An 11970-nucleotide genomic window follows, 5' to 3' on the forward strand; every position below is an offset into this window, starting at 1 on the left:
GATTGTAAAAGAAGTGTGTTTTTAAATTGATAATATTCCTTTAAAAAGCTAGCATTAGATTAATATAACAACAATAAATATCCAACATGTTACATTACTGAAATAACAGGAGGCTCAAACTAAAGAACTAAAGATAGGGAAATTCTGAGTTTAGGCTGTAAGCCAATCCTCAACTTACCCTGTTATGTTCAGTGGGCGATGCAATAAGTAAAATGCTTCATAGAGTTTGCTTTCCAGTCACATTTCACTCTTTTACCCTGCTCTTAGACCTTCCAGAATTCTTATTCACACAACCTAACTCTGGAGTGCAGTTCGTGTCCAGCTGCATCAATCACATCGAACCACGCTACGTGACATAAAACATTGGAAGAAACGAAAGATACTCTAAGTTAGTTTTCTGAGAGGAATCACAAAACAAAGAGGATACTCAGCAGGATGATTTAGTGTAAGGCAGGGGTGTCAGATTCATCTGGCCCTGCAAATGGTCAGACCGAGTCTGTGGACTGTGCCCACCCTCTCCCCCAGCATGCCACATACAGTGCTATGGTACCCCCTCTGGCTGGTCCAGGACTATGTTGCACATGGCACCTTCTCTAACCAGACTGGAACAGATGTTACATGCAACAACCACTCCTGCCAGTCCAGGGTGGGCACCAGGTGCTGTGTGGATCTCAGATCACCTGAAGCAGGTGCCATGTGCAGTTCAGTCCTAGACTAGCCAGAGCAGGTACCCGATCTGGCATGCAGGGGTCCCATGGAGCCCCATGCTCCCTGCATGATGGATCCAGCACCTGGTCTGACTGGTTTAGGACTGCACCACATATAGTGCCTGTTCTAAGACCCATATTACAGACTGGCTAGAGCAGGCACCATGTGTGGTTCACATCTTGGACTAGCTGGGGTAGGCATTGTGGGTGCTGGATCTGGCATGCATTGGGAGCCTGGACTGACCCTGCATGGGGCCAGTGCTGAGGGCTGGTTGATGTGGCTCTGCTAATGAGAGTCAGCCCATGGGCTGTACTTATGACACCCTTGGTGTAAGGGAAAATTTTCCTGCTAACTCCAGGCAGTGCACATAATGGACCAGAGGGTGGAATTAATAATAAGCCCTGCTCGAGACTTTGAACTTTTACTGATCAAAAGCACTATAACACACAATAGTGAAGAGTCAATGATCTCTGACTCGTCTAGAAACTAAGCAGATGCACGTGCCCACATCCAGGATTTCCTGAAGTGTGAAGTGCCACAGTGCCCCTTGGACTTTAGGGGGTTGGGGGCGAGGCACGGCTGGAGTCCCCTGAGGAACCCTGGGAGCTCAGCAGGGAGCAGGTGCTGGAAGGAGGAACCTGCACACTGCTGCTAGTGCTGTCCATAGGAAAGCCCAGCTGCCCACACAGCTGCTCCCTGCACAGCAGGGTGGGAGTAGCTCTGGGGCTCCTGGGCCAGATGAGAAGGGCAGTGGTGGTGCATGGGTTTCTGCTGCCAGTACTTGCTCTCAGCCAATGGCAATAGTGGCAGGGGAGGGATGGGCAGGGAACAGGTGCTGGGAGGGGAAAGTTGTGTGTCCCCTGTCCAGCCTGGGTTCCTGAGCCGCTGCAGCCCACGGCTGGAGTAGGGCAGGAGTAGCTCTTCCCTGGACCTGGGTCAGGCAAGGATGGCAGCAGTGGTGGCAAAAGTTGGGGTGCATCTGCACTGCTGTAGACCACCCACCTGCCTTGATCCTCACCTGCCAGCCAGGAAGGCCAAACTGCAGGCACTTTCTGCAAGGCGAGTTTTACTGTTTATAAAATGACTAAGAAAAGCACTTCATGACAGTCTGTTTCGGACACCAGAGGCCACTGCATCTTTCAGCATGCCAAAAGTAAAAACACTGTCTTCACCAAGAAGCTTGATCCCAGCCATCTCCTAGGCATCTTGCTAAGTCCCTATGGAAATGCTTCCCCAGAGATCTTACTTCAACCCTCCCTTCCCTCAGAGTGAACCAAAGTCCCTCAGGCCTCTCCCAGCAAACATCAGGCTTAAAAGGGCAACATCTGCAGCACTTCCATGGTGCTCATGGAGAGGGACATGCTCAAACATACTTTGCCCACCCATTCATTCCCCCTCACATGAGCCAAACCCAGCAATGCAGCAGTACAGCCACTCTGAGGCTGCATCTCATGGCCACTCTCAAGCTTGCCCCAATATGTTACTTAGATGCAGAAATTTACCCTTATGGGGGGAAAGAACAGGGGGAGGGGGGAAATGGGACAGTATGCTGTGTGGAACAGGTCACGGAAAATAAAACAGGATTTTCTCTTTTTTAAATGGTAGTTCCATGTTGTTGAAATTTCGTTCTTGTGAAAGTGTTCTGACTTGCTTCAGTCCTCAAACAAAATATTTGCTAGTTTGGGATGATGGACTGCATTCCTGTATAAAAGGCTTCTTTTCAAGGTTGTTAATTTCATCTAGAAATATTTGCAGTAGGACCAATGGAGAATTTTTGAAAGTTCAGATTTTACAAAAATAATTTGAATTTTTTTCATAAGGTTTTGCTTGTTGCTTTAGGATCCCTACATGTTTTTAAATCTAAAAGGTAGTTGATTCTTATAGTATTTCAATGAAACTCAACAACTGCCACCTTTATCTGCATGCAGAGAAATACTAGGAAGTAATACACAAATGAATTGTAGAAGTTAATGTAGCTTCTCTCCTGACAACTTGACAGGCACGTCTGATGTGAAGAAGAATCCATCAGTCCTGATGTGGGAAGAACAAGAGGCAGACAAAAAAGAGTTCTCTGAGAGAAAAACAACGTGTAGATGGAAGAATGTAGTCTTATTTCCAGGTAGGAATAAGAAAGGTAAACTTCAGACAGCCTAGTGCAGTGGTGCCCATCTCTGGCCCAAGTAGTGTGGGGCTGATCCCTGTGATCCAGCATGGAGCTGTGTCATTTGGCCCACAGAGCTGGAATTTGGTAGTCACAGCATTAATTGCTGAGGCTTGCAGAACCATGGCAGCCACCTCTCTTTCTGCCACCAAACTCCAGCACCATAGGCCAGATGACGTGGGTCCATACTCCATATCCAGTCTGTGAGGTTTCCCGTGGGTCTAAACATTTGGTGGCAGGACAAGCAGTGGGAACTGCAGCTAATACTGCTCACTAGGGCTGTGCAAGGCTTCAGACAGAGCTTCGGATCCAGAGAAGCTTCAGACGCTTCGGGGTCCGAAGCAGCACATCTGGATCAAAGCGCTGGCCTCGTTTGGACAAAAGACAACAGAGTTATAGATATTTCTTTGATTCCCCATTATACCCTATGGCCGGATCTCAGAGGCAGCTCTGAGGCTGGATCATGGCGGAAACCCGGTCCAGAGCTCCGGATTGGATCACGGCCATCCGAAGTGGTCGGATCTGAAGCCAGATCGGATCGCTACCGACTCGCACAGGCCTACTGCTCACCACACCGCCAAATTTTTGGACCCATGGGGCATTTTGTAGGCCAGATGACATGGATCTGTAGGACATATCTTGGTCACCTCTGGTCTAGTGTACTTAAATATATTGCTTCTCTTAGACTCTGTTTAGACTAGAGAAAAGGATATGAAAAATGTGTTACTTTGATGGTCTTACTGCACTTGCCCAGTAATTGCAAGATCAGTAAATTAGCTAGGGCCCAGACTTGTGCAGTGCCTGGTACCTTTGGTTCCCTATGCAGTCATTGGTTTTGAAATTTAAGTCAATGGGTGTACAAAACAATTCTCAGTTGGTACTTGCTAGCTTATGGGATGAGGCCTTTATCTGGAGAAGAGCTTTATCTCCTATTTTATTGTGCAGAGAATTAACTAAATTTATGGTAAGACAGAGATATACAGTTTACCATCAATGCTAGAATGGAAATTGTTTTGGAATATAAAACATGTGCTAATTGAAGTTTTGGGAGAATTCAATACTATTTACTGTATTTACTCAAGTATAAAATGATTCCCCAATAATTACATTCTATATATGGAAAATTTATAAATTTGCTATAATTGTCCAGGTATAGAAACCAATTATTGGAGGTTTCCTTTGAATCTGTTCCCCTCCCACTGCTACGGCAGGGAAAAATAAATCTGGGGGATCAGGTAGTCCATTTACCCTCTGCCTCCCTGCAACTTCTCTCTTCAGGTCTTTCTTCCCTTCCTTGATTGTCAGAACCTGCCTTCCCTAAGCACATGGAAGTGAGGAGAAAATTTTACAGGCAAATTGCTAGAAGGTAGACAGGCTTAATTCATCCAGAATTTATGCATTTTACCTTTTTGAAACTGCTGCAAATTTTAGCAGAGGGACTCCATAAAAATGTTTTTGAGCAGTGCTTTTATACCTACTTATTTGTAGTACAAAAATAGGCATGATATTAGTCTAAAGCCAAAATGCATTACTGTAGAGTTCATTGGGCTGCCCCCAGCAGAGTCAACAGCATTTCAAGCCGTGGTGACCCCACAGTTCAGCACTGCTCAGTGTATGTACTCCAGATACCCCTCCTCCTAAAAAGGATCCACGTGCTAATTAGCACATGACTCATGACTGGAATTGGATGTTCTTATCATGAGTCCTGGAATCCTCAAAAAATGTATATCCAGATGAGGCAAAGGGCAGCCTGGTCTGGCTCTACCTAATGAAGGGTAGGGCCATACTAATTGTATGGAACAGGCTTGGGGGGTGGGAAGGGGGTGACAGAGGGATTCTGGGTGAACTGTTTGGGGACCCATTTGGTGATGTTTGCCAAACACTTAAGGCTCGTGAGGAAACAGGGGCAACTGGAAATGGAAAAGAAAGACACTCTTCAGTCGTGACAGTGAAGAGAAAGTAAAAATGTATTCAATGTGGTGGCTTACCATGACTTGAAAAAGAGTTGGCACTGAGCAGGACTGAGTGCAATGGGCTTCACTATGTATGTTATTTAGATGTGCTGAACTAACCTATCCTTCTGGCAGGTTCCCAACAGTGTTTGTTCAGTATGGGCCATGTGTTTTATACTCATACTCATGTTGGCTGAATCTAATTTTTATAATTGGTTTCCATTACTGATCGTACAATGCTTTTGGCAGCAGTTTAATGACAGGCAATGTTTTTAATGAGGTTTCCTTGTATGTGAATGTAAGATGAGCAGATTCCCCCCCACAAAAAAAATGCTGATTGGGGAATAAAAACCTTATCTTGTATTTGAGTAAATGTGATGTATCTAAACTATGAATGTTCATAGTTGGACTAACTGCTATTTACAAGTTGCAGGAGTGCTTATGGGTCCTCTCCTAAGACCCCAGATGTTGAAAAGGTATTCTTGCAGGGGGGGAGGGGTTACATTTAAGTCCCTAGTCATTTTATTTGCAAAGAAAGCCTTGAAAAAATCTTCCTGGTGTAACTCAATCATAACAATTGAAAGGGAAAAGCACTGTTTCTTACTTTCATAATAGGTGGATTGGACGACTTAGACATCTTCCCATCTCCTCACTTTTCTTCCCTACTTTAAGCAAAACAACCATCTTGAGAACTTGTCCCAGATTCATTTGTCCAGACCTGTACTCAGGGCTCTGATATTTATGGATATTGCTAACATATTGCCAGAAGATAACAAGAAACTGTTATTTGCAACCAACACAAAGGCCTAAGGCTATTTGCTTGTTGAAGTGTTCACTCCCTAATGCCATTAGAGTAATTTATACACATACATTTGTCTGCTCCAGCGTGAGCTGATGCATCCAGTGCTGCATCATGTGCATTTGTATAAATGGCAAAATGCATGCTAGCACTGAGAAAATGGCAGCAAGTGCACTTTTGAACTAAAACACCTTCAGCGTGTTTTAGTTCAAAAGTGCACCGTTGCCATTTTCTGAGCACTGATGTGCATTTTGCCATTTATACAAATGCATGCGCCACAGTGGTGGGCACTTTTAAAAGGGGCGCTGTGGCACAAACATGAGTACAAATGTCTTTGACATTAGGGGCACACTTAAGAACAGGCTTAAATTCAAACAGATGGAAGCCCCATTGACTTTACTCATCTGCTTAAAGTCACGCATGTGCTTAAGTGCTTTGCTGGATCAGGGTCTGATCTCACCCAGCATTGTAGCATCCAAAGCAGTTGCTGCAAGGGAAGGCTCCTTTCTTCCATCCCTTGCAAGTATTTCTGGGTGAAGACAGGAGACTCACCACATAATACCTATAATTTCCATTCCCATGCACAGTAGCAAGTCCCACAGTCCCCAGAGCAGAGTAGGAGAGGAACAAATGCCACATTCCTTTTTTTATGAATGGAGTAATTAGTCCATTAGAGCTTTTTTCTGCACCAGTGCTGACCTGCCTGCCAAACTCTAGCCTAGAGTCCATTGAGCTGGTACTGGGAAGCAGCTTGGCTTCTTGTTCCTTAACCTACCAGCCAGGTGATTGCCTCTCTCTTCCCAACATTCTCCTCTCCTCCATCCCTTCAAACTAGGTAGCAGAGACCTCCAGAAATCAGGAGAGACCAGCTCTGCAAGAGCCACCAACATTCCCAGAGTGACTTGTCTACCTCTGCTGAGATCCAAAGAGGCCTCAGATGCTACTGCAATAAAAAGATTCTAGATAGTGCAATATCATGTTGAGGAATGGAAAAAGCATAGGGGGTTGTACCAAATGCCCCTCAAGTCCCCTTCCAGCCATATGATTCTATGGTAGGTCACAAGGTACAGGGACAAGGGTGAAAGGAAGGTGAAAGGAATGAGGATTTTGAGCCTACAGGGGTGGAGCTGATGGGTTGGGCTGGAGGGAGGTTAGGGAAAGGAATAGCATCTTGTGAAAAAACTGTGTCTAGTATCATAAATTGAGGTAGAAAATTGTTGGAATCATTTGTTAAAATAATCACTTATTAAAACTCTGACAGCACATCAGCACTCTCCACATGATTCCAATAATCATCCTGCTAATAACGTCACTGCTAATTATTTTTAGTGCACATGTGAAATACATAGTATTAAAATTTAAAAAATCTCAAGCCTGTTTATTAACTCTAGGAGGCCCAAGACAAGGAGACTGCTCATGGAAGAGTTGTTCATGTGAGTAAGGAAGGGGTTGAGGAGCAAACCGAAGCTTGGTTGGATTTTGGAACTGAAGATCACCCTTACTGTGCTGTGGAGATGCCTGTTTTGTGTGGGGAACTGCTCCTTTTTACCATCAAGCAGTTGTTAAAATAGCTGAATTCTTTTACTTGCAGTTTACTTCATTGCACTCCTCTCTCTCCTTGTGAACTGCATATTGGTTTTCTTGAAGAAGAAAATTCTACATTTTACCAACCTACTGAAGTTCAAGAACAGGCAGGTGAGACAATGTGTTAGATTCCTAGAAACATACAGTCTGACAGAATTGGATTAACTCTGTAGTCAGAGTCTTGGTTTTGAGCAGCAAAATTCAGAATTAAGATTTCCAATATTTCAGGGCTTGGCAAAAGGAAATCTGTCGTGATATTATGCCCTTTTATACAACAGAGGCCATTCATTTGCAGAAGCAGCTCTGGATCTGATTTTAGATTCCCTGGCCCACAAGGGTATGCAGGCTATTAGTTATGCCCAAATTCTGGTACTGCAACCTAAGATGCTATGGTATGTCTGGAATTCTCTCTCTTTTGTTGGATATCTGCCATCTCTTTGGAAATTCACTCCTGAAAACTCACAGGATCTGAATGTGATAAGTGACACCAGTATAAATGAGGAGTAAGTCCAGTGACAACATGCAAGTCCAGCAGGATTAATCTTTCTCTCTAAAGCCCATTCATGTCAGCCTACATCATGTACAACATGCATCATGCACATTGGTGTAATCAATTTTGACATTAAAAATAACAGACTGAAAGGTTGAACATACCTCTGAGTCTCCAGCATCCTTCTGAATTGCCCCGTATTAGTCAGAGTTCAATTCTGCCCCTTCAAGTACTGTAAACACTGGGACAGCTTTCAAAGGAAGAAGCCACACAGTGAGAGTGGCAGAATCATGTCTTTGGGCTGTGCATTTATCACTGTCCATTGTTTGTCGTAAGGACAGATGGATGAACCCTTCCCTCAGTCTGTGGAACACTGCAGTCAGCTACTTCAGATTTAAACTGGAGTCAGATCAGCACTTGCCAAGGCCAATATCAGATATAACTAGAGCTGGGGTCCCTCCCCGTGCTAGTGCCCTGCTCACCCACCCCTAGTTACACTACTGGCCAATGCCAAGCGTGGAGTTCTAGTGATGTACAAATGTTCCTGTAACTTAGGACCTGAACTAGCTGCCTGCTGATTTCCAGGTAGAATTTAAGGAGCTGGTTCTAATGATGAAGCTTTAAATATCTTGTGATCTGTTTGCCTGACAAGTCCCCTCTCTCCCTCTCCAACATTATCAAGCGATCCTCAACCTGGAATTCATTCAGCAGAGGAGAAAGAGGGCAGCTGAAAAGGGTGCCCTCCATGAGGGATTTTGGGTCTTACATTCCTGCTTGTTCCAAAATATCTAGAGTTTCTTGACCTTAGAAGACCTATTTATTCACTTGGGCCTCTGATGGAAAAGGAAGGAGACTGCCCTTGTGAGGGAGACAGCTCATGGCTGAGCCTCTTGTTACTACCAATGATCAGTTCTTTCCATATTACAGAAGTAGGAACTTCTCCTTACCTTTACCTGTAAATATACTGTAGGTGGTTGACAAAAGTGTCTAGAGCCTGTTCCAGAACCCAGTGAAGACAATTGGAGAGCGGAATGACATTGGTGGGCTTGGGAAGAAACCCTGAAACTTGGGGTAGATGGTATTCTTTATAAAGCATATTATAAATTAAACAAATCGGAGAAACATAGAAAATGAGGGTTGGAAGGGACCTCAGGAGGTCACCTAGTCCAACCCCCTGCTCAAAGCACAACCAGCCACAACTAGATCATCTCAGCCAAGGCTGTCTAGCCAGATCTTAAAACCTCCAAGGATGAAGATTTCACAACCTCTCCGGGTAATCTATTCCAGTGCTTTACTACACACCTAGTGAGAAAGATTCTCCTGATATCTAATCTAAATGTTCCTTGCTGCAATTTGAGAGCATTGCTCCTTGTTCTGTCATCTACCAGCACTGAGAACAGTCTAGCTCCATCCTCTCTCAGCCCCCACTTCAGCTAGGTAAAGACTGCTATTAAATCCCCTTTCAGTCTTTTCTTCTCCAGACTAAATAAGCCCAGTTCCATCAGCTTCTCCTTGTAAGTCATGTGCCCCAGCCCCCTGGAAAGTCTCTTTTATTTGGTTTGCATATGGCTGTGTGGTGGAGACAGCAGTGATGTGATATGGAAGAGAAAGCAATTCAGTGTGAATGGAACAATATGAATGAAATGAAAGTGAATGGAATTGTTCAATGCTGATCATGAGATAATTTCCCTCAAATTAAATCTTTATTTCAGCATGGAAAGCAACATGTGGAATGACTCAACAGGTCTGTAATGATACGGTGAAAAGTAGCTGCAAGAGAGTATGCAGCTAGTAGCAGAATCTACTGATTCCTGACTTGCAAGACTTAAGCACTGAATGGTGATGGCTTCAACCCCAGTCAAAGAGACAATGAGAAAACTTTGCAACCTAGAAGTGGATGAAAGACTATTTCGTTAAGTGTATTCCAGGTCTCTAATACACCTTCGAATCAAATTTGCAACCAAGAGTATGGTGAGATGCTGATATTGTACATACAAGGATAAATTATCTAAGATGAAAGGACGAGATGAAAAATAATGAAAACCTCTGATCAAAGAATAGAATATTCAGCATTTTGACATGCACAGTACTCTGACTTGACTTAAATGGATGGAAAAATTGGTCAGCTTTCATGTTTAAATCTGTATCTCTGAATTATTCCATTCCTCATTCAAGATGTGGCTTGGCCCACAGAGGAGGTGAGGACAGGAGGGTCTTGAACAATGGGTTCCATGAGGCAAGGAGATGGCTCAGGGAGCAAGATTTCATGTCAGATTAAATCTGAAACTCATTTTGGGTCTTTCAAACCCCTTTAGCTTAATGGAAGCTTTTGAAAAGAAGTGTTTTGACTTTTCTGAATGCAAAGTTTATCTTTTTAGACAAAATATTTTGATCTTCAGGTATCAATTCTTTTTCACCAAAAAGTTTAAGTTTTCTGTCCAGAAGCAGATTCTTCCCCACCCCTGCAATGTTCATTTAATCAAAACTCCAATTCCCAGCTGAAAAAAACAGCTTCCACAGGAAACTTATAGCCAGCCTTAATGAGTAATATTTACATTCTGTCCACATATATTCTTTGTGCAGTTGCAGTTGCATATAATACACTTTATTAACTCCCCAAACTATGTGTAGGGTTGACGTTGCTTGTTAAATAGCTACTGTGTGGCATCAGAGGGGGAGTTTCATTATAAGAGGGAGCTTGTATACACAAACATATATACATATATATATGTATCAACCAAATACAGATTATAAAATCAAATTGGATATCTATCTATCTATCTATCTATCTATCTATCTATCTATCCAATTTGATTTTATAATCTGTATTTGGACAAAACACTTATTGACTTTAGTGGAAGCTGCGTCTACTTAAAGACTTTATGATGGACTATAAATTGGTTATAAAGCTTTGTGATTAAAGGAACTACATAAAAGTATGGCTGTATGGCAGTGCTACTGTGAACCATAATTATAATATACCTATACTTGGGGACATACTTCATATAAATTACACTGAGATTTCCAAAGCTGACTAGGGGATCTGAATGTCCAGTTCCTTTTAATTTTAAAGGGAATGAGGGACCTAAATCCTTCAAATAGCTTTGTAAATGATAGTGATAACGTATACGAAAATAAAGTAATTCATTTGTAAAGCCAAAACACCTCAGCATAGCTATATTCTGGTCTCTTTTTTTCTGAAGGTCAAAAAAATAACCTTGGTTTGCTAGATTAAAATTAATATGTGGTAATGGGAAATGGTTAAAATTATGTCCTTTTTTTTTTTTTTTTTTAAGAATTTTATTTAGCATTTTTCATGGCAAATCATTCTCTTCCTGCCCCAATTGTCCAGATTGTCCACAAGAAAACTCTTTTTGTTTAGTTTTAACTATGGTCAGATTTCAATTTTTTTATTTTAATTCTTCCCTCAGCTCCTTCTCCATTCCTCTTGCAACTCCACTCCCTTCCCCCATCATGGAAACATGTAAGAAGAGCAAAAAGGGGAAACAGGGAAAGAGAAGAAAATAAAAATACAGCAACAAAAACACCCCCACCTTCATTTTCAGTTTCATGATGATGGTATTTTTAATGTTTTAATCAGAACCTGGGACAATTTCAGAATTTGGGGGTATAATTTCAGCAAAATGATTTTTTTAAAGAATTTTCAAAATATACCTACTCTTTTCCCACTACCTATCTGTGTTATAAATCTGTGAGAAAATGTTTGGTCCCATGGCAAATAAACCCTCAAGTGTGGACTATTTGATAGAAAAGACAGCAGGGTATTAATGGCTTCAACCTTCCCCATTCAACTCAATGGTGAAAGTCCCACTAATTGGGACCGTAAAACTGAAAATATGATGGCTTTCTAAGAATGTTTCCAAGCAATTTTTTAAAGATTATGTGAACACAAATACCCCCCTGTTTTCCCCAAATATCTTCATGGTAATAGTTATCAATTAACTGCTTTCTGTGCCAGCTGCCTTTCTCAGAGCTTCTACTGCTTCTTCATGCCTGACCTAGTGATACAGCTGGAAAATGCAATTGTGCTTCATTGGGATACAAGGTCCTCAGAATAACAATTCTCCAGCTAGCAACGTTTTCATTCCTGATTTTTCAGGCCTTCTTTATACAAGTGGTCTCAGCTCATATCAATAAATCTGCTGGAGCCAAATCCCGTGAAGGAAGAACTATTCACATGTCTTGCAGGATTGGCATCTTAGATTGCAAGGTCCTTGGGGCCTAGGTTGCATGTTATGAGTTTACATTATACTGT

At 42.5% G+C, this 11970-nt stretch overlaps 1 protein-coding gene across 1 annotated transcript in view; it reads left to right on the forward strand.

Annotated features, from left to right (window-relative positions):
* The window catches only part of LOC109296716, a 29164-nt gene extending 19521 nt beyond the window's left edge, over positions 1-9643 (forward strand). Inside the window, exons 2-4 of the mRNA XM_019516227.1 lie at positions 2708-2827; positions 7212-7315; positions 9407-9643. Coding sequence (XP_019371772.1) covers positions 2708-2827; positions 7212-7315; positions 9407-9430 — 248 coding nt within the window. The 3' untranslated portion in view covers positions 9431-9643. The remainder of the gene's footprint in view (positions 1-2707; positions 2828-7211; positions 7316-9406) is intronic.
* Positions 9644-11970: the final 2327 nt, after the last annotated feature.

The sequence above is a fragment of the Gavialis gangeticus genome, unplaced genomic scaffold (genome assembly GCF_001723915.1).
Source record: "Gavialis gangeticus isolate Ggan-Ray unplaced genomic scaffold, GavGan_comp1, whole genome shotgun sequence".
Taxonomy (NCBI): domain Eukaryota; kingdom Metazoa; phylum Chordata; order Crocodylia; family Gavialidae; genus Gavialis; species Gavialis gangeticus.